The sequence below is a fragment of the Procambarus clarkii genome, chromosome 88, assembly GCF_040958095.1.
Source record: "Procambarus clarkii isolate CNS0578487 chromosome 88, FALCON_Pclarkii_2.0, whole genome shotgun sequence".
Lineage (NCBI taxonomy): Eukaryota > Metazoa > Arthropoda > Malacostraca > Decapoda > Cambaridae > Procambarus > Procambarus clarkii.
In genome coordinates this window covers 22,175,190-22,198,385 of record NC_091237.1, presented here as the reverse complement: position 1 = coordinate 22,198,385, position 23,196 = coordinate 22,175,190, and the positions used below count along the sequence as shown (strand labels likewise).

Below are 23,196 nucleotides of genomic sequence, written 5' to 3'. Positions count from 1 at the left end.
TAACTTGTGACAGGTTGTACCAAGTATGTTAAGAGCAGTTTGAATTTTGTTCCCAGAAGTGCCTTGTATAAGAATGTCATCAGCATATATGATCGTCGTGACCCCTGGAGGATACATCTCTGATGCTAATCTGTTCATTAATACATTGAATAAGGTGGGACTTAATACTCCCCCTTGTGGGGTACCTAACTGAAACCTCCGTTCCTCAGACATGTAACCCTGGTAATACACCTGACCTTTTCTGCCTTGTAGATAATCCCTTATCCAGTGTAGCAATCTCCCTGTTATTCCCAGATTGGCTAATTCGTATAAGATTACTTCCCCATTGGCTTTATCAAATGCTCCTTGTAGATCAACAAAAACTCTACAATTGTCATCCACATTAGACAAACACTTTAAGAGACAATCCTCAGTACTTTTGCCTTTGATAAAACCAAAGAGATTACTGGACATGTTATCACCTACAAGGTAGAGTAGCCTATTTAACAAAATCCTTTCCATCATTTTACAAAAGCAGGATATTAAGGAGACAGGTCTGTAGCCTCCGTTAGACTTAGGGATAGGAATGATGACAGCCTCTTTCCATTTTCTTGGTAACTTTCCCTCTCTATAACTCATATTAAACAAATCAAGTAAGGGACTAGGTTTCATACCGGCTAAATAATTGTCATACGTTACAGCATCTTTTCCCGGAGCAGTAGAGCTGCCACTTTTTATAGCATCCAGTAGCTCATCGTGAGTTATCTCAGTGCATGTTATAGATCTTGTATTTAAGGCACATAAAGTTACTCCATTTCTAATATTTTCCCATGACTCAATGGTGACTCGTGTCTGCAGGTAAGGACTCCATACCAGCAGCACTAGCCCATTTATCTACTAACTCATTAGCAACTTTCCCTGGATCTGAATGAGCAATGAATTTGGTCTTACAACCCCTGACTTTGTTTACTGCTCTCCATATGTCTTTAAGGTTCTTAGTATTACCAATGGACTGAGCAAAGTCTTGCCAGTATCTGTCCCGCGCCTCCTTCCTCACCTGACTGCATTCCCTAGCCACTTCCAACATTGTATTTTTCTCTTCATCCCTCATTCCATATTTTAACCATTCTTTGTGCACTCCGTAGCATTCTCTCCCACCCCTTGACTTGCTGATCATTGGAATATTTAAATTTCTTAGGTCCATGCGTCTTGCTTCCCCTGCCCCCGTTATTTTCCCTCTGTACTAATATTATTTTAGATTTAGCGTTAACTAACAGGGAAACACAAATTAATGACATCAAAGTAGGGAGTGAGCTAGGGAACAGTGATCACAAAGAAATCAGATTTAGCATAGAATGGAATAGATCTGTAGGAGAAAATTCTGTTAAAGTGCTATGGTTAGTAAGAATTTAAGACCAAAGGATCAATGCATGAATGCTCGTAATAAGGCAAATCTTATGTTATGTAAATAATAATAATAATAATAATAATAATAATAATAATAATAATAATAATAATAATCATGAATCAGTCACAAACAAAATATTGGTCTACTTTTATTACATGTTCGGAACTTTTAGACCTTCAGCTGGCTAGGTTTAACAATTTAGGTGTGGGATCCCTGGCCGGTGTAAACATTGATGGCGCCGTGTAGCAGCACCATGGAGGACCAGCAGCCGGAGCCGAATACCGCAACTAGGCCCAGGTTTACTGTGCCCAGAAATGTTCTCGATGCTTTTGGAAGTTTAGTGACGGAGGACACGCATCGGCAGGCTGAAGCAGCCATCATTATTCTCAAACATGCAGAATCTAGCCAGGCGGACCACGAGGTTAGTTCTCAAGACTGCCATTGATGGTCTAAGTTAGCCTGATAATTTACAGATCACAACAAATTACACATTCGCTGTATGTAGAACTGTGTGTATATATACACACAGTTCTACAGTTCTACTACATATATATATATATATATATATATATATATATATATATATAAATATATATATATATATATATATATATATATATATATATATATATATATATATATATATATATATATATATATATTAATATAATATATAATATAATATATAATATAATATATAATATAATATATAATATAATATATAATATAATATATAATATATATATATATATATATATTTATATATATATTAATATAATATATAATATATATATAATTGTACTGTACTGTATATGGGTGGATATAGATAGGAACTGTTATCTGTTCTATGACCCAATAGGCCTTTCGTAAGTACCTTTATTCTTAAGTTCATATTTCCCTAAACCATAGCTTGACCAGTGCCTAGCTCAATGGTGCTACTGATTAGGTAATGTATAGGTAAAGGTAAAGGTGCTATAGGTTAGGTAATGATGATAGAGTTACAAGATACGAGCTAGATGGTGTTGTGATTGCGAAGTCGGATTGCGAAAGGGATCTGGGAGTTATGATTAGTAAGAATTTAAAACAAAAGGATCAATGCATAAATGTTCGTAATAAGGCAAATCGGACACTTGGATTTATTAATCGCAGCGTTAGTAACAAGACACCTGGTGTGGTTCTCAAGCTATATCTTACTCTAGTTAGGCCCCATTTAGATTATGCAGTTCAGTTTTGGTCGCCATATTATAGAATGGATATAAATTCACTTGAACGTGTCCAGCGTAGGATGACTAAGTTAATTCCCCAAATTAGAAATCTTTCATATGAAGAAAGATTAACAAAGCTTAAGTTGCATTCACTGGAAAGGCGAAGAGTTAGGGGTGACATGATAGAGGTTTACAAGTGGATGAATGGACATAACCGGGGGGATATTAATAGGGTATTAAAAGTATCAACACAGGACAGAACACGAAACAATGGATATAAATTGGATAAGTTTAGATTTAGGAAAGACTTGGGTAAATACTGGTTCAGTAACAGGGTTGTTGATTTGTGGAACCAATTGCCGCGTAACATTGTGGAGGTGGGGTCCCTCGATTGTTTCAAGCACGGGTTGGACAAGTATATGAGTGGGATTGGGTGGTTATAGAATAGGAGCTGCTTCGTATGGGCCAATAGGCCTTCTGCAGTTACCTTTGTTCTTATGTTCTTATGTTCTTATGAGGGCTCCAAAAGAAAAGGGTATTTCATTACATTCAGTGCTTGACTAATCTGGTTATAGATTGTGGCCTACAGTTCTATGGTAAAAAATTAAAACTACTATATATAGCTTATTGTACATATATCTAAGAATATATAATACAGTACTGCATTATATTGTCTATTGTAGGAGAATGCCTGTTTCTATTTCCCACTTAAGATTGAAACATATCTGATTATATTTTAAATTTTATAGGAGACTGTGCTATCTGATGACATTGCATACATCGTCAAGCGGCTTGTCAGTGGGCTACTATCAAGCAGGCCAAGGGCTCGAGAGGGTTTTTACACTACACTACAAGCATTGCTGCAGCTGCAACCTTCTGTTGTTTCCTTGGTTTTCCTCACCGTTACAGAAAAATGTTGTCTCAATAATGCATTCAGTAAAGATGTGAGTAATTATGGACAATTTTAGTGTTAAATATTTCAGAACCACCAAGTGCATTGGGGTTTTGCTGCTAGATTTACTTTATATTTCATTATAAATTGTTCATGTACATCTGACATCTCTTGTTACGCAGCTTGGGTTTTGTAATTTTAATTTACATTTTGGAAAAGGTTAACATTTAGGAAAATTATTATACATAATAATTGGAAAATATTAGAAAGATGGTTTCAAATGTTCATGCAGGTTTGGAACCAGTCATGCAGATTTGGAACCTGCATAACACCATATGAGACCAGAAGGCATGGCAGAATGTGTAAAATAGTGTACCTCTGCACACTGATGAGCAGAGGTGCAAAAGGTTCGCTGAGAGAGAACTAGATCAACATCAAAGGCCCAAAACTTTTCAACACTTACCCCTACACATAAGGGGCATTACTGGCTGTCCTCTCGCATTGTTCAAAAGAGAACTTGACAAGCACCTTCAAAGGGTACCTGATCAGTCGGCTAACTTGTATGTCAGGCTATGACGTACAAGTGAGTGTTCTGCTCTTCACATCTAGTTTTTTTGAGGCAGGTATATCGCCACTTGTATGGTGATCAGGGGGCTTCTTTGATGGTGTCCCACTTGCGGTCTTCTCAGAGACAGTATGAAGTCTCCTGGTAGTCTTTCCGCCATTTCATTTTCCTTCATAGGGTGGTGTTGGTGTCTGTTAGGGTTGTTTTGTCTTTTCTTTTCTTGGCATTTTCTTGACTGGCATATGGCGAATACTCTCGCTTCTAATCGTGATGTCATTTCTGTTCCGTTCCGCAAGCGTTCTCGTGTGTTTTTCACCTTCGGCATGCTCATGTGCCGCCTGAACAGTCTTGGTCTTTGGACCGGGTGCTCTCTTTTTCTTTACTACCCATGGTTTTTGATGGCCCTTTCGGTTCGGGATTGTTTTATGAATGCCTTGTTTTTGTTATCTTTGGCCTCTTGGGTGTCGGGTTGGGGAGCTTCATGCTCTTCTCTGGCGCCGGGGGTTCTGTTCTTTTGGTCCTGATAGTTGTTTTTTTCATTTGCAGCCCTCTCCTTTTCTGGCCAAGAATGTGAGGACTGGCTTCCGGTGGGGTCCCATTGGTTGTGATGCTTTGTTGGTTAGGCCGGGAGTGCATCATGTCTTATGTCCGGTGGCGGCTTTACGTCGCTACCTGCGGGCCACTGGTTCAATGTCCGTGGATGCGCTCTGGATGGGTATGGTTTCTCTGGTTCCCTGTTCCAGGACTTGTTTCATTGGTTGTCCACAGGTTCGTAAAGTCTAGTCAGCCTGCAGTCTACCCTCGTGCCCATGATGCGCGTAAGTATGCTGCTTTGGTCGCTTTCTTTGGTGATGTATTTTGGGTCAACAATTGGGCACAGGGATTTTGGAGCTCGAACAGGGTCTTTGTCAGCTGAGTGTCTTGTGAACGTTCTAGGCCCCTCTCTGGCCTTCGTGTTGCTTTGGGACATCTATCGTTGCTTGTTGTCTCTTCTTCGTAGTGAAACCAGCAGTGCTGCTGCCTCCAGGGTAAGTCCCTGTTTTTATTTATCTATGGGAAGTTAACTTCTGGGAGCCGCCGTGGTTCTCCACGGAAAACCAGCATTGAATGTAATTAAACGCCATTTTCTGAGTGAGCCTCGGTGGCTCCCTGACACCCCTCTTTCCCTCCAGTTGGCGGCGTTTTTTCATCAACCTACGAACTTGTGGGGTGAGCTGCCGGCTTGCTTTTGGGATAGGAAGGGGGGGGGGTGCTAGTTGGATGACAATAAGCTTATTTTCTTTGGGGGGGGGGGTTACCTGGTTGATGGGGTTCTGGGAGTTCTTCTACTCTCCAAGCCTGGCCCGAGGCCAGGCTCGACTTGAGAGTTTGGTCCACCAGGCTGTTGCTTGGAGCGGCCCGCAGGGCCACATACCCACCACAGCCCGGCTGATCTGGAACTTCTCTTAGAAAACCGTCCAGTTTTCTCTTGAAGATGTCCACGGTTGTTCCGGCAATATTTCTTATAGTCGCTGGGAGGACGTTGAGCAACCGCGGACCTCTGATGTTTATACAGTGCTCTCTGATTGTGCCTATGGCACCTCTGCTCTTTACTGGTTCAATCTTGCATTTTCTTCCATATCGTTCACTCCAGTACGTTGTTATTTTACTGTGTAGATTTGGGACCTGACCCTCTAGTATTTTCCATGTGTATACTATTTGGTATCTCTCTCATCTCCTTTCTAGAGAGTACATTTGGAGAGCTTTGAGACGATCCCAATAATTTAGGTGTTTTACCTCGTCTATGCGTGCCGGGGGGGGGGGGGGGAATTCTTTGCCTCTGTTTGGACATAAGTTACAGTTTTCACCAGTAGAGGGTTTGTATTGGTTCACCTATCTTTCTGGGGGCTTTCCCTGGTCGAAGGCAGACATGACATACTGTACTCTAAATGTAGAGTGCTCATATGGCCATTGCTCCTTGCACCTCTCTGAAGGGACCAGGTTCTGGCTTTTGTGGTCTCAGGTAGGCACAGAACTTAAGGGATTGATGACACCAAACTGATGCCACATGTCAGTTTGGATAGCTTCAGGAAGCCTCCGGGGCTCTTTCAGAAAATGGTGTTTCATTACATTCAACCCTGTTTTTTTTTTTTAACAACACTTATAATTAAATGTAAATGTTGAGTACTGTACTCTCCAGCCCATATTTTGTTTGTTTATAGCAAAAATAGATCTGGGAGAAGTATGGTGATAGTGATGATTATTCACCGACTTCTATTGTTATATTTTTGAGTGTGATGGCACCACGATGTCACATGAATTGGAAAGTTTCTCTCACTTATCAAGATTTACATTCTGGTGAAAAAAAAGGTGCAAATTCTGTAACGTAATGTTGAAGGTGGATTATTTTTGTTAGCTGAATTATTAAACATTTTTTGTAATTCATTCTGCATTGATAGGAAGCCAAGGAGCAAGTTGTGGGAGAACTTCTAGCTTATGGTGCCCTGATTCGATCTGGTCAAGCAAATAGAAACTCTGAGATGCTATCTAAAATAATATCCAGACTGTTTCAAATAAGGCAGATGAAGACTTACATGGACACAATGGCCACTCAGTTTTTAGTCCAACTTATGAAAAAAGTAAGTACAATTTGTTTTACCAACCAAATGTAAATTTGTATTGTGGTCATTTATGTAGTGGGGGCATAGCGTGAGCGCTATTACTGTAGACCAGAATGTGTGGTTTGGTCGACTGTAAAACCCTGGTTGATTTTAATTTTAATTTTCAGGGAAAAGTGCCAAGCCATTACGACTTTATAGCACTGGGAAAGGGTCAGGATAAGGATTTGGGATGCGGGGCTCCAGTTTGGGGCTTCCAGTACCTCTTAATGTGGAGGCCAGACTTTTGTACCATCGTGACACAGTCGGTTAAAGCATGTATCTGGGAATCATCAGAACGCTGGTTCAAGTCACTCCATTGCCTCAAAATGATTTTCACATCCTATTATTTTCTGTGGCTCAATGTAAGACCGTATTGGAAGTATGCTTTGTCTTCTATATTGTGTTCTCTCATAAAAATTTTAGTGTCCTCTGCAAAGGATGATGCACTACTATTGTTTATATCTTTGTCTGTGTCCGATATGAGGATGAGAAAAAGTGCGGGAGCAAGCACAGTATTTTGGGTTATCTTGAGTTATCTCAAGATGATTTCAGGGCTGAGCGTCCCTGCAGCCTGGTCTTTGACCAGGCCTCCTATTTGTTAGACAACCCTAGGAAGTAGCCCGTAGCAGCTGTCTAACTACCAGGTAACTATTTACTGCCAGGTGAACAGGAGCATCAGAGTGAAAGAAACTGTCCATTTGTTTCTGCCTCCACCGGGGATCGAACCCGGAACCGCAGGACTATAAACCCCGTGCACTGTCCACTTGGCTGTCAGGCCCCTCTGAGGACTCAGGGGATTGAGCTTTTCACTGTGGATGATCTGGATTTTATTTTAACACATAATGCAGGATCCTGACTACAGATACAACACTTACTACTGACTACTCAATTCAAAGGAAAATGTCAGTGATTTTAGGAGGATAGGAAGACATGTGTAGAACAAAAATTGCCCCATTAAGGGTGACATTTAATGGAGGTAAACAAATGATGGAAGTGCTTAAAAATGCAAGTAAATTGCATAGCATTGAGGATGGCAAACTTTGGTCAATAAAACAAGAACTCTCAAAAGAATTCAGAGAAAAGCTGAAAGCAATCCTCGATGAAATAAAACTGCGGGTGGCACACTGGGCGTTTTAACCTTATATGCATATATCCCTTTAGATAATTCTATTGCGAATAGTTTGATACCAAAATGAACAGTGTAAAACACTGATGTGAGAAAACTGAAAGAGTACAGATTACACATTTTAGTGTGGTTGTGTGCTCACGGGAAATGTCAGGCCCACCTTGGGGAGGGCTGGGACATGCAACCTGGGCAGCTAAGTGTTAACATGTGTGGTAGTCAAAACACTAGAAACAATAAGGATAAATGGGCTGAACACCTAGAGAGTAATGACATAATAACGGACAGATAGTATGATTTCGAACAGGAAGATCCTGTGTAAAAAATCTTAATTTTTATAATAGAGCCACAGAGATACTGTACTACAGGAAAGAGGTGATTGGGTTGACTGTGTCTATCTGGACCTATAAAAAGGCTTTTGATAGTCCCATGCAAGAGGCTGTTCTGGAAACTGGAACATGCTAGAGGGGTGACGGAGATTTCTGACGTGGAGGAAAAATTTTCCAACTGACAGACAGATGAGGGGCAGTAATCAGAGACAATGTACCTAACTGGAGAAGTGTTACTAGCAGTGTACCACAGGGTTCAATTCTTGCATCAGAAATGTTCATTCTCTACATAAAAAGTCTACCAGAAGGAATACAGAATTAAATGAAATGTTTGTGGGTAATGCTAAGATACTGGGGAAGATAGGAGATGCAGATGATTGTTATGCCCTTCAATTTATCTAGATAAAATAAGTGCTTGGAGCAGCAAGTGGCAAATGGAATTCAACGTGAATAAATGTCATGTTATGGAATGTGGAATCAGAGAAAATAGACCACACACAACTTACAAATTATGTGGAAAGGAATTACAGAACTCTAATAAAGAACGAGACCTAGAGCTGGTTTTGTATAGTCTGTTACTAGAGGAACACACAAAGAACATTGTGAGAGGAGTGTATGTGTTGCTTTCCAACTTCAGACTGGCTTTTAATTATATGGATGGTGAATACTAAAGAAACTGTTCATGACTTTTGTGAGACCAAAATTGTAATGTGCTGCAGTTCTATGGTGCCCAAATCTCAAGAAGCGCATAAATAAACTGGAAAAGGTGCAACGGCATGCTACAAAAGGGCTGCCGGAACTGAAAATCTCAAGTTGCGAGGAGACGCTGGAGGCATTAAATATGCCAAAACTAGAAGATAGACAAAAGAGGAGTTCACTATCACTACTTACAAAGTACTGTACTAACAGAAATCAACCAAACTGACAGAGGAATTTCTGAAACCAGCAGCTTCACGAACAAGAGGACACAGATTGAAACAAAGGAAACAAAGGTGCACTATGGTAGTTACATAGTGCATGTTCCTGACTGGTCATATTGACCACACACTGTGCAGGGTCTTGACCACACACTGTGCAGGGTCTTGACCACACACTGTGCAGGGTCTTGACCACACACTGTGCAGGGTCTTGACCACACACTGTGCAGGGTCTTGACCACACACTGTGCAGGGTCTTGACCACACACTGTGCAGGGTCTTGACCACACACTGTGCAGGGTCTTGACCACACACTGTGCAGGGTCTTGACCACACACTGTGCAGGGTCTTGACCACACACTGTGCAGGGTCTTGACCACACACTGTGCAGGGTCTTGACCACACACTGTGCAGGGTCTTGACCACACACTGTGCAGGGTCTTGACCACACACTGTGCAGGGTCTTGACCACACACTGTGCAGGGTCTTGACCACACACTGTGCAGGGTCTTGACCACACACTGTGCAGGGTCTTGACCACACACTGTGCAGGGTCTTGACCACACACTGTGCAGGGTCTTGACCACACACTGTGCAGGGTCTTGACCACACACTGTGCAGGGTCTTGACCACACACTGTGCAGGGTCTTGACCACACACTGTGCAGGGTCTTGACCACACACTGTGCAGGGTCTTGACCACACACTGTGCAGGGTCTTGACCACACACTGTGCAGGGTCTTGACCACACACTGTGCAGGGTCTTGACCACACACTGTGCAGGGTCTTGACCACACACTGTGCAGGGTCTTGACCACACACTGTGCAGGGTCTTGACCACACACTGTGCAGGGTCTTGACCACACACTGTGCAGGGTCTTGACCCCACACTGTGCAGGGTCTTGACCCCACACTGTGCAGGGTCTTGACCCCACACTGTGCAGGGTCTTGACCACACACTGTGCAGGGTCTTGACCCCACACTGTGCAGGGTCTTGACCCCACACTGTGCAGGGTCTTGACCCCACACTGTGCAGGGTCTTGACCCCACACTGTGCAGGGTCTTGATGTAACACTGTAAAAGTGTTTGGTTTAGGTTAATACATACATAGAGTACATGAGTCACAGACAAGGATCTGAGAGGCGCCAGTTGTCTGCCTGAGATCTCACACCTCTAACCGTTAACGACCCCAAGTGACCTGAGGTCAGATCATGAGAATTTCACCTTGCTTCCGCTAAGCTCTTAATTGGAGCCGGGTAGCCTTCAAACATGCCGACGTTTAAGGAGTGGCTTGGTAGTGCCGGAGGCTATCTACTTGTGGGCGGAGTTAGCTACTAGGTTCCCCAATATAAACTCGGAGAGCTATCCAGCATAAAGCATTAACAGACAGAGCAGCAGACGAGAGAGAGACGACGTCCCTACCAGGGAGGCTGTCGGCCGGCAGGGGCGAGACAGTCTCTGTCAAGCTACAGACCCCCCCCCCCCCTCTCTATTCAACTTAGACTCAGTACTCGGTGAGTGAACATTAAGGTGACTTGGTCGTGTTTTACAAGTGTTGTGTGATGATCAGGGGCAGTCAAGTTGTAGGGTTCTCAGATTCTTGGAGGATGACTCACTTTAAATATTAAACTGGAACATTTTAATTGAATTGCTAAATGATGATACTTCATGGGAAATATAATTATGAATTTATTATTTAAATTGTGTTTAACTTTGTTCCCTAGAGATTTTGAGTTGAGGTGAGAAAGCCTCTGTGATTACTGGTTTCATGATTTAATGAGTACATGTTTGGAGAATGATACATGGTACAGAGGGAACATACTAATAATGAACTCATGATAACATCTTTTGAGAATTTTGTGATACAGGCAAGTTCCATTCCTTGTCTTGTATGTAATGATCATGAATGGATGGTGGCAGCATTTCGTCTTCTACTATCTACTCTACTTCTACTATCTACTCTTCTACTTCTACCTATCTACACCTCTCCCTCCACCCCCTCTCTAAACTCTCACTTTCAGCTAATGACCCTCCTCGCTCCTCCCACCTCTCTACCTCTCACCCCAAGCCCTCACTAATTACTTCACTATTCATTTCTTTCCTTTCGTTTTCTCTTATACGTTTGTGGCAATGATTCTGTACTCTAGAGTTCTCTCTAGAGTTTCGGGTAGCTGATCCAGTTACGGCGCCTTGTAGTCTTAGCACCTAGGTAGTCAAATACCTAGGTTACAAGGTGTTGAACCAGAGAGGTTGCCTTAGGAACTCTGGAGGTTCTCTAGAATAGTTAACTAACTGGGGACGGGATAACGGACTAGAGAGAGCTGTTTCCCCCGGCCTCGTTAGTTAACTGGGGGGGGTGGAATAATGGACAAGATAGAGCTATTTCCCCCACCCCCCGTTACAATGGTGGCAGCGGTGGGATAATTACAGATCAGCTGGGACAACCGAATTCCACGGTCCTGTGCTCAGTTCAAGTAGTAACGGCTTTCGGGTTGACCAAGTGTTGTTGTGCGTTAACGACGGAGAAGCGACGGAGGCAGTTGTGTTGAAGAAATGTGGTACAGGATTATCTACAAGACCAAGCAGTGACGTCGCCCAGCCAGAGACAATGGACGTCTGTCTATATATTTCATTTTTTTAGAGTAGGATGATGTATATTTGTTTAGCTAGGATGTATTCTTTTCGTTAATAAAGTTGTCGCACACAGCTAGCTTGCTTTAGCAGTGTTGCAAAAACTTTATTTTCGGGGAGAAGGGGAGATGTAACACTGTAAAAGTGTTTGGTTTAGGTTAATACATACATAGAGTACATGAGTCACAGACAAGGATCTGAGAGGCGCCAGTTGTCTGCCTGAGATCTCACACCTCTAACCGTTAACGACCCCAAGTGACCTGAGGTCAGATCATGAGAATTTCACCTTGCTTCCGCTAAGCTCTTAATTGGAGCCGGGTAGCCTTCAAACATGCCGACGTTTAAGGAGTGGCTTGGTAGTGCCGGAGGCTATCTACTTGTGGGCGGAGTTAGCTACTAGGTTCCCCAATATAAACTCGGAGAGCTATCCAGCATAAAGCATTAACAGACAGAGCAGCAGACGAGAGAGAGACGACGTCCCTACCAGGGAGGCTGTCGGCCGGCAGGGGCGAGACAGTCTCTGTCAAGCTACAGACCCCCCCCCCCCCCCCTCTCTATTCAACTTAGACTCAGTACTCGGTGAGTGAACATTAAGGTGACTTGGTCGTGTTTTACAAGTGTTGTGTGATGATCAGGGGCAGTCAAGTTGTAGGGTTCTCAGATTCTTGGAGGATGACTCACTTTAAATATTAAACTGGAACATTTTAATTGAATTGCTAAATGATGATACTTCATGGGAAATATAATTATGAATTTATTATTTAAATTGTGTTTAACTTTGTTCCCTAGAGATTTTGAGTTGAGGTGAGAAAGCCTCTGTGATTACTGGTTTCATGATTTAATGAGTACATGTTTGGAGAATGATACATGGTACAGAGGGAACATACTAATAATGAACTCATGATAACATCTTTTGAGAATTTTGTGATACAGGCAAGTTCCATTCCTTGTCTTGTATGTAATGATCATGAATGGATGGTGGCAGCATTTCGTCTTCTACTATCTACTCTGTTACTGTTTTATGTTCCACCAAGTCAATATCATTCAGAGTTAATTGAATTATTAAAAATTGAAGTGTAGTTGTTGCCAGGAGGAGAGCGTTATGATATGACTGTGTAACCCTATACAAACTACAGGGTCACACAAATATCTTGGGAGCACGATATTGTCGCCTTTCTGTTCATCCACAGGTGGGAGCCAGAAGAGAGGAGAGACGCACATACAAAAGAGGGAGACGGCTGCTATGTACCACACTCAGGGGCGTTTATCACCACCACCACGACCAGCCCACTACCTGGAGGTCATGGCTCCACCACCACCACCACCCCAGGGGACCCCAAGATGCAGCCCTCTCGGTCGGTCAACATTGGTCTACCCAGTGGACCCCAGGACGGACGGACCCCAGGGGACCCCAAGACTTACGGACCCCAGTGGACCCCAGGTCGTTCTGCAGACGACCCCAGACGACCCAGTAAAGATGGAAGAGGAGCAACAACGACTCCAGTCTGTCCCACCAACATCGGTCTACCCAGGATGGACCCCAGGACGGACGGACCCCAATGGACCCCAGGTCGCTTGTCAAAGACCCATGGGAGGAGGAAGAGAGAAGAAAGAAGAGAGAAGAAAGAAGAGAGAAGAAGGAAGAGAGAAGAAAGAAGAAAGAAGAAGAAGATAAGACAAGCTGAGTGAGACACGATGCCTCGTGTTCCTTGCTGGTGTCAGCATCATTGCATGGAGCGTAATTGCAAGACAGGATCGTTTGCCTTAACTGGCCGCCCCTCCTACTAGCATGTTGCTCTGTTGAGTGATTCTTCCTGTGTCATGCGGACTTGATGTGGCTGTCAGAAGTAGCTCTCTGAAGGAGGCGTGCTGGAGCAACAGGGAGGAAGAAGAGTAGGATGGGATTTCTACTGTTGGCAACTATATGAAGGTCTCGAAACTTGTAGTCCCTATAGCTGTGAAGAACCCCAATATACGTCTCTCATGGTGACTGACGTAGGGCCAATTACAGATCAGCTGGGACAACCGAATTCCACGGTCCTGTGCTCAGTTCAAGTAGTAACGGCTTTCGGGTTGACCAAGTGTTGTTGTGCGTTAACGACGGAGAAGCGACGGAGGCAGTTGTGTTGAAGAAATGTGGTACAGGATTATCTACAAGACCAAGCAGTGACGTCGCCCAGCCAGAGACAATGGACGTCTGTCTATATATTTCATTTTTTTAGAGTAGGATGATGTATATTTGTTTAGCTAGGATGTATTCTTTTCGTTAATAAAGTTGTCGCACACAGCTAGCTTGCTTTAGCAGTGTTGCAAAAACTTTATTTTCGGGGAGAAGGGGAGATGTAACACTGTAAAAGTGTTTGGTTTAGGTTAATACATACATAGAGTACATGAGTCACAGACAAGGATCTGAGAGGCGCCAGTTGTCTGCCTGAGATCTCACACCTCTAACCGTTAACGACCCCAAGTGACCTGAGGTCAGATCATGAGAATTTCACCTTGCTTCCGCTAAGCTCTTAATTGGAGCCGGGTAGCCTTCAAACATGCCGACGTTTAAGGAGTGGCTTGGTAGTGCCGGAGGCTATCTACTTGTGGGCGGAGTTAGCTACTAGGTTCCCCAATATAAACTCGGAGAGCTATCCAGCATAAAGCATTAACAGACAGAGCAGCAGACGAGAGAGAGACGACGTCCCTACCAGGGAGGCTGTCGGCCGGCAGGGGCGAGACAGTCTCTGTCAAGCTACAGACCCCCCCCCCCCCTCTCTATTCAACTTAGACTCAGTACTCGGTGAGTGAACATTAAGGTGACTTGGTCGTGTTTTACAAGTGTTGTGTGATGATCAGGGGCAGTCAAGTTGTAGGGTTCTCAGATTCTTGGAGGATGACTCACTTTAAATATTAAACTGGAACATTTTAATTGAATTGCTAAATGATGATACTTCATGGGAAATATAATTATGAATTTATTATTTAAATTGTGTTTAACTTTGTTCCCTAGAGATTTTGAGTTGAGGTGAGAAAGCCTCTGTGATTACTGGTTTCATGATTTAATGAGTACATGTTTGGAGAATGATACATGGTACAGAGGGAACATACTAATAATGAACTCATGATAACATCTTTTGAGAATTTTGTGATACAGGCAAGTTCCATTCCTTGTCTTGTATGTAATGATCATGAATGGATGGTGGCAGCATTTCGTCTTCTACTATCTACTCTACTTCTACTATCTACTCTTCTACTTCTACCTATCTACACCTCTCCCTCCACCCCCTCTCTAAACTCTCACTTTCAGCTAATGACCCTCCTCGCTCCTCCCACCTCTCTACCTCTCACCCCAAGCCCTCACTAATTACTTCACTATTCATTTCTTTCCTTTCGTTTTCTCTTATACGTTTGTGGCAATGATTCTGTACTCTAGAGTTCTCTCTAGAGTTTCGGGTAGCTGATCCAGTTACGGCGCCTTGTAGTCTTAGCACCTAGGTAGTCAAATACCTAGGTTACAAGGTGTTGAACCAGAGAGGTTGCCTTAGGAACTCTGGAGGTTCTCTAGAATAGTTAACTAACTGGGGACGGGATAACGGACTAGAGAGAGCTGTTTCCCCCGGCCTCGTTAGTTAACTGGGGGGGGTGGAATAATGGACAAGATAGAGCTATTTCCCCCACCCCCCGTTACATTGACCCCACACTGTGCAGGGTCTTGACCCCACACTGTGCAGGGTCTTGACCCCACACTGTGCAGGGTCTTGACCCCACACTGTGCAGGGTCTTGACCCCACACTGTGCAGGGTCTTGACCCCACACTGAGCAGGGTCTTGACCCCACACAGTGTAGGGTCTGGGCGGAGTGCAGGGCCCCGACTGGACGGAGTGTGGGACCCCGACTGGACGGAGTGCAGGGTCCCGACTGGACGGAGTGCAGGGTCCCGACTGGACGGAGTGCTGGACCCCGACTGGACGGAGTGCTGGACCCCGACTGGACAGAGGGCAGGGGCCCTGACTGGACACTCCTCATGGCCCTGACTGGACACTCCTCATGGCCCTGACCACACACATGGAGGAGCTCTAACAACTGTACATTCTGTTTTGGGAGGCAGTGGTGGTGTTTTTCTTGGTCCATTTCACATCAGCAGACTGTGCTGGCCCAGGCTTTGTTTGGATTGGTCCTTAACTCTCTTGTTTGCCCTGCCCTTTTTTGCCCTTCTGTTTCCTGAAGAGGCTGTTTCTTTGGTGCTTTCTCCCTGTTCTGCTGCTTTCCAACCCCTAAGTTGGGCCCCAAGATATATAATGTTTTCAGAGTACATAAACACACGTGGACCCCACACTACATGAATGGGTGATGCCTATGTCTTACATTTTAAAATTAAGAATATTCATAATATGGTATTTAATTTCAGTGTGAAGATAAGGCTGTTTACATGAATATATTGACCTATATGGAGAAAGAGAAAAATACATCTGTAAAGGATCTCTCTCCTTGCTCACTATGGCTTCGCCTAGCATTACTGAAGAATCAGAGGCATAAGTTTCCAATGTGGCTCACTTCAACGTTAAATCCAGACAATTATTCAGCTATAGGCCATATTGTAATGGTATGTAGGTCTAATTATTGTGTACTATGTATATGAAAAAAAGTATGTTACTTTGGTTTACATGTATTTAAACTAATTCTTACAGTTTTTGAGTTAAAAAAATCATACATTTTGTTGCTACATAGGGATAGTTTGAGTAATTTATTCATAATACTGAATAATAAGTGTTACACAGAATGAATATTTTTAACTCGTTTTTATTAATATGTACAATTGTGCACTTTTTAAATTTAGCTTTAATTGTAAAAAGTTATAAAGGAAATTTTTTAAAGTAAAATGAATCTGATAATAGATTAACAGTAACTAGATGATCAGAGTTTGAATTCTAGTATTAAATTTCTTACAGCAAACAACTGCAGATTTTCCTAAGGTTCATCCATTGGTGGAAGATGTTATTCACAGCCTCACATCTGATCATCATGTGACAGCCACTAACTTGGAGAAGTTTTGGGTGGTTGGATTAGCACCTTATTTGGAGTGTCCTTCAACAGGAAAAATACAGTTGCTCTTTAATGTTTTGCAGGTGAGTTTCACACAAAGTGGTTGTTTAGTTCTGAAAAGATTTTTGTTTCAAATGCTGCATTGAAATAACAAGAGATGTATAGACTTTAAGTGAATGACTAATCCGATGGTGTGCAAGGTCTGCTCAAATGCAACTGACAGTAACGTGGACTTGCCGGACGACCATGACGACGGATGGTGGTGTGTACAGCATCTCTCCCTTTGACATTCCCAATCCTGTTGAGGGTTTTCAGGATCCGTTGTTACTTGGCACGCATTCCGATCGCGTCTTTCTCTCGGTCTTGGAGTTGTCATTAGTGCGGACAACATCAAAGCGCCAAATGCAGGATGCTGATATTCCGATCTTCGGTGTCAGGAAGTTTCTGCGTAGGGCTAATGGTGAACTGTGTGATACTGGCACTGCCCTCCTTACTTTTCTTGACTCCTTTACCCCTGATTGGATTTGGATCAGTGGCTTCCTCCATAAATTGGAGGTGTACGTGACCCGTCCCACTCAGTGCTTTCGTTATAAAGGTTTTCAGCATACCCCACAAGGCTGCACCAACGACATCAAATGTGGCAAATGCTCTGGTTCCCATTATACTCGTGACTGTGAGTCCGATATGCTCTGCTGCCCCAACTGTGGTGGTGTGCTCTGCTGCCCCAACTGGTGGTGGTGTGCTCTGCTGCCCCAACTGGTGGTGGTGTGCTCTGCTGCCCCAACTGGTGGTGGTGTGCTCTGCTGCCCCAACTGGTGGTGGTGTGCTCTGCTGCCCCAACTGGTGGTGGTGTGCTCTGCTGCCCCAACTGGTGGTGGTGTGCTCTGCTGCCCCAACTGTGGTGGTGTGCTCTGCTGCCCCAACTGTGGTGGTGTGCTCTGCTGCCCCAACTGTGGTGGTGTGCTCTGCTGCCCCAACTGTGGTGGTGTGCTCTGCTGCCCCAACTGTGGTGGTGTGCTCTGCTGCCCCAACTGGTGGTGGTGTGCTCTGCTGCCCCAACTGGTGGTGGTGTGCTCTGCTGCCCCAACTGGTGGTGGTGTGCTCTGCTGCCCCAACTGGTGGTGGTGTGCTCTGCTGCCCCAACTGGTGGTGGTGTGCTCTGCTGCCCCAACTGGTGGTGGTGTGCTCTGCTGCCCCAACTGGTGGTGGTGTGCTCTGCTGCCCCAACTGGTGGTGGTGTGCTCTGCTGCCCCAACTGTGGTGGTGTGCTCTGCTGCCCCAACTGGTGGTGGTGTGCTCTGCTGCCCCAACTGTGGTGGTGTGCTCTGCTGCCCCAACTGGTGGTGGTGATCATGCCATCACATTCGAGCACTGTCCTTCATACGTAACGGCACTCACTAAGGCTCTCCCCGCCGTGGAGAGGCGTCGGTTGGGGTCCCGCCTTGAGCTGTTTTTGAGGGAGACCCAGGTCTCTCGGTGGTTGCTCGAACAGCTGTGCAGAAGCCTGAACTTTGCCCTGCTGGTTTATCTTCTGGGCTTGGTTTGACAACAGGCCTTGGGTAGACATTTGGGCATGGGGGCTTTGAAGGTTGAACAGGGTTCTGGCCACCAGGTTACTAGTGAACTGGAAATTCCAGTTCCTTCCTGACTGTGTGTGACTTTGGGTCACCGGTCGTGGTCGTCTGTCTTTTCTTCGTCTTGAGACCTGCGGTACTGCTGCCTCCCAGGTAAGTCCCTCCTTTTATTTATATTTGGGAAGTTGGTTTCAGGGAACAGATGGGGCTCCCCACAGAAAACCAGCGTTGAATGTAATGAAACGCCATTTTCTGGGTGAGTCCCGGTGGCTCCCTGACACCCTCCCTCCCTTGTCGGCAGTTTTTCATCGTTCAAAAACTAGTGGTGGGCTGCCGTCTGCCCTTCCTGGGGAGGAGGGTGTAGCACTGAGGAGTGGAAGTGCTACTCACCTGAAGGGTTCCTTGCTTGGTTTCTTTCTTGGGGAGTTATTTTGATCTTTAGGGATGTAGATTGTACAGGTTAACCGTTAACCAGACAGTGGTCTGTTTTGATTCGCCTACCTTTCTGGATCCTTTCCCGGTCGATGGCAATTATAACATAATTTAAACGTAAAGTGCTCATAGGCCATTGCTGCATGCGCCTCTCTGAAGGGACCAGGTTCTGGCTAGTGGTTCCCGGTAGGCATAAGAGCTCCTGTGACTAATGACCGCAAACTAATATAGCACATATCCGTTCGGATAGCTTTAGGGTGCCGACAGGGCTCACCCAGAAAATGGAGTTTCATTACATTCAACGCTGGTTTTTTGCTCTATGGCCTCATGGCCCTAGTCTATTCTGCCCTTTCCTCTTTTCTCATTAACACTGGCTCCTATCAATTTCGAAGTTAAATGGAAACCTAATTCCCTCCTTCCTTTTCTTGATTTTCATGTTCACAGCTCTGTGTCTGTTTACTGCAAACCCATGCATTGTGGTATGTACCTTTTCTTCTTTTCTTATCATTCTCCTTCTGTCAAAAAAGTGTTCTTGTCTCTCTCTCTCTTCCTCTGCGCTCAGAGGAATCATCAGTGACCCACAATTTCTTGACTGAAATTTCCTATATTTATAAATCTTTCTCTCGCCTTGGTGTTCCCTTACATTTTATTAACTTGTAACCTATTATCAAGCTAAGCAAAATTCCCAACACTAGCACCACTGTGCTTTTCCTTGCCCTTGTATCTGGACTCCAAAATCTCACTAATACCCTTCATCCCCTTGATGTGAAACTCACCCTTTCGACAAACTAACACACTTTGCAGAACTCTGGTTCACTGCTGCTCCTGCTTCTAATGCTGCTGGTGTCTACTCTATTTCCTGTTCGTCTTTCTCCTCTCGATTACTTTGGCGAAACTGGCTTTAAAAAACAAAAGAAGTGTTAAGTCTGCAGATACAAACAATTCTCTCTTCTGTCATGTTAAGGACTCCTTCTTAACAAAAGTGATAAGACTTTGCCCTGGTTGCTTTTTCCCTACCCAATTTTCTTATTCTTACCTTTCCACTTACTTTGATTCTTAAATTCTTCCTTTTCTACCTTATTCTTACATTCATCCTATTCTTTCCTTATTCTTACATTCATCATATTCTTACCTTATTCTTGTATTCATCCTATCATTACCTTCTCTTACCTGCTCCTCACCCCACTCTCTTACTTGCTCTTCACCTCTCATCTTAATCTCTTACCTAATATTTGCCTGTACCTTTTTTCTGTCATGACTTGATAATGGTCCAGGATGCACTGAAATGTCGTCGCTTCTCCATCTTTTGAATTGTGGTTTGGTCTCTTAAGGGAACTAGATTTGACAAGCCTAGAGGAGAGAAGAAGCAGTAGTACATATCATCACAACATACAAGACAAAGGGGAATAGACAAGGTGAAGGACAGCTTCATAAACTGAAAGAAAGCAGGACAAGGATATAAGAAGCTGGAAATGCAAGTGATTTGAAGAAATGTAAAGAAATACTCATACCTTAACAGGCAGTCAACAAGTGGAATGTGCTGATAAAAGTAGTTGTTTAAGCCACCTCTTTTCACATATTTAAAGCCAGATTCAATAAAGAATTTTAATGTCAAATTTGTTAAATTATAATGCAACTGGTACACCTAGGCTAGATGAAGAGCTAGCTCTCACTTCCCCATAGTCACTGAATATTAAGTGCTCTGAATACCTTCTACAATAGCTCCAAAGTGATTTAAAGTATTTATTTAAAATGTAATTTTTCCTTATATTACAGTTAGTGCTTCCAAAACTGGGAAAGGGGTCTGAGGTGGCTGCTGTGGTTTCTGGCTCTTTGGTTGCTCTGTTGCTAACCACAGTCTCCAGACATGATCGGGATCTTAGTTTTTCTGCTCGTGGCCTTGCATCTGCATTATTGCAATTGGTTGCTGCAAACCAAGATGAAAGCAGGTATAGTATGTGCTGAGTATTGAACAAATTATTACATTCTTAAGTTTTTGTTTTAATGCAGTTAGTGCCAAAGATGGGTGAATAAATTTTCTTTGGACTATCTGTTTAGTTCCAATCCTTATGTCATCTTATTTACAGTACAGTACATAGAAATTTGCTGAAATGTGTCTTTCACAAATTGTGAAGTTAACTGATGTGTTAACTGATGCAAAATAAATCTAAACATGGAGATTGAAAAATTGGAGCAGATACTGAAGAGATGATACCAGGCTGAGGAATTAGAATTGGAATATAAAACAATATAAGAGATAAAGAAAACCCCCAAATATTTTTTTACATGTGCAAAATCAAAATAATAAACCTCCACCAGTGTTGGATATTTATTTACAGTTGAAGGATTATACACAGAAGAAGACAAAGAATACTAGTAAAAAATACTAGTCACAGTTTTGTGTCATCCTTTGTAGATCTTCTTGAAGTTATCTTGAGACGGTTTCGGGGCTTAGCGTCCCCGCGGCCCAGTCTTCGACCAGGCCTCCTGTTTGTTACACCCCCCAGGAAGCAGCCCGTAGCAGCTGTCTAACTCCCAAGTACCCATTTACTGCTAGGTAACGGGGCATCAGGGTGAAAGAAACATTTTGCCTATTTGTCTCCGCCTCCACTGGGAATCGAACCTGGAACCTCAGGACTATGAATCTGAAGTGCTGTCCACTCAGCTATTAAGCGACCAAAGACATCAAAGATGATAAAATCAACATGAAAATTTCCTCTTTTGAAGATAATAAAAGAAGTTCTGGACCAACTGGATTTTTGTGGATATGTTGGCCTGGGGGCCACTCAAAGCAACAGCCTGTTGAACCAAGTTATCACACTCGGGGAGTAGAAAACCCTCTCCAGGTATGCTTCTGGAGGCACACTGCTGCAACATTTTGGGGGGTGGGTTCATGTAACCCTAGAGAACTGAATGATAATAGTTGCATGTACAATCCCCCAGGTAATGGAAATTGTCTAAAAGCTCATAGAGACAGTAGCAATGGTGGCATTTGGATAAAAGGCTAAAGTCACTGAAGGGAGTGCGCGCCGGGGACGGGAAAGTGCCAATAATCGGCATATTATGGTTGCTTACGACCTTCCACGAAGAATGAAATTATAACACATTAACTAAGCAAATACTGTAATGAGTATTTGTATATATTTACAATTGAAACAGGTCAAACTACATAATAAATAAGCATGTAGGTGAACATCACTTTACTGTCACAATGCACCACAAAGTATGCCTTTGTTTTTCAGAAATGGTGACTAGGAAATTAATTTCTTACCCAGCACCACCTAGTATACAAACCTTGATGTGTTCATTTGTAGGCATGTGGACTGCTGCCACTCAGCATGGTGATGGACAGCCACTGTGCCAGTCCAGTAATATGTACTCTACTTTGGTTTCCTATTATATGACAGCTTTGTCTAATATTTTCAGCTGTTGTATATAAAAAAGTTGAACTTTAAAACTTTGTTTAGAAAGTATATTCACTACTATACTGTGCACTCTTCCATATTGTTCTAATTTTTACCATTATTGCTTATCTTTGATATATTTAATCTCTAATCATTGTGCATATTTTTCTTTCAGTGATGTCCAACTGGCTGTTGTGAAAGCACTAATTCTTCCTCCTGGTAGTGTGAGATTTGACCAGCTAACAGGGACAAAGTTATTGGCTCAAATGAAAAATCATTTCACATTAACTACTATCAAGGGCTTAGCAAAAGTTTTGAAAATGATTATAATAAAGGTAACTTAATATTTGTTACATTTGTTTATTGTGAATATTAACATGGTCACGATGAGTTAATGTGTCATTGAGGTGTAGAGAAGCTTTCTGATCATTCATACGCTTCCCTGGGTCTAAAGAGAGCAAGATCTAGCTTTACAGCCTCACCTTCTAGCTATTGTACTTTGTGCTTTTACACTGCTTGACATTCTCAGTATCATGTTTGCTTTGCATATGTGAAATGAGGTAGCTTGCCTAGCTTCAACCTCTTGCATAGTCGCCGGCTTCCTCTTCTGAGTTTTCGGGTTAAGTGCCTTGGCGCCTCCCCAAACCCTCGCTCGATGGGTTTATCTCTCAGCGAGGGCTTTGTGACCAGTGCTCACCAGGCCGGCCAGGGTTGATGGGGTCTGTCCATCAGGCTCACAGCACGGTGCGGGAGTTCTCTTCGGTTTGGCTATTGCTTCAGCGGGTTCGGGTCGCTCGGGGTTCGACCATCCGGCTCCATTCGGACCGTTCTCTGGTGGTTCATTGCCTGAACCGCGGGGGTTCTCTTTGGTCATAGCCTCTTTGGGGCTGGTTGCTTTGAGTGGCTCATCTGCTGGCTTCTCTGGGTTTGGATCTCCGTGCGGTTCATAGCCGTGGAGTGTCCAACGTCCTGGCGGACGGCCTGTCTTGGTTCATTCCTCTGTCTACAGAATGGATGGTCAACGCCGACTCTTTCTGTTGTCTCTGCCGGATGTACGGACTCCCGGAC

At 43.6% G+C, this 23,196-nt stretch overlaps 1 protein-coding gene across 1 annotated transcript in view; it reads left to right on the top strand.

The window, feature by feature from the left end:
- The first annotated feature begins 1,591 nt into the window (after positions 1 to 1,591).
- LOC123745750 (myb-binding protein 1A-like protein) overlaps positions 1,592 to 23,196 on the top strand; it is a 55,752-nt gene continuing 34,147 nt past the window's right edge. The window contains exons 1-7 of the mRNA XM_045726568.2: positions 1,592 to 1,808; positions 3,342 to 3,536; positions 6,488 to 6,667; positions 16,084 to 16,278; positions 16,625 to 16,801; positions 20,501 to 20,673; positions 22,304 to 22,463. Of these exons, the coding sequence (XP_045582524.1) occupies positions 1,620 to 1,808; positions 3,342 to 3,536; positions 6,488 to 6,667; positions 16,084 to 16,278; positions 16,625 to 16,801; positions 20,501 to 20,673; positions 22,304 to 22,463 (1,269 nt within the window). The 5' untranslated portion in view covers positions 1,592 to 1,619. The remainder of the gene's footprint in view (positions 1,809 to 3,341; positions 3,537 to 6,487; positions 6,668 to 16,083; positions 16,279 to 16,624; positions 16,802 to 20,500; positions 20,674 to 22,303; positions 22,464 to 23,196) is intronic.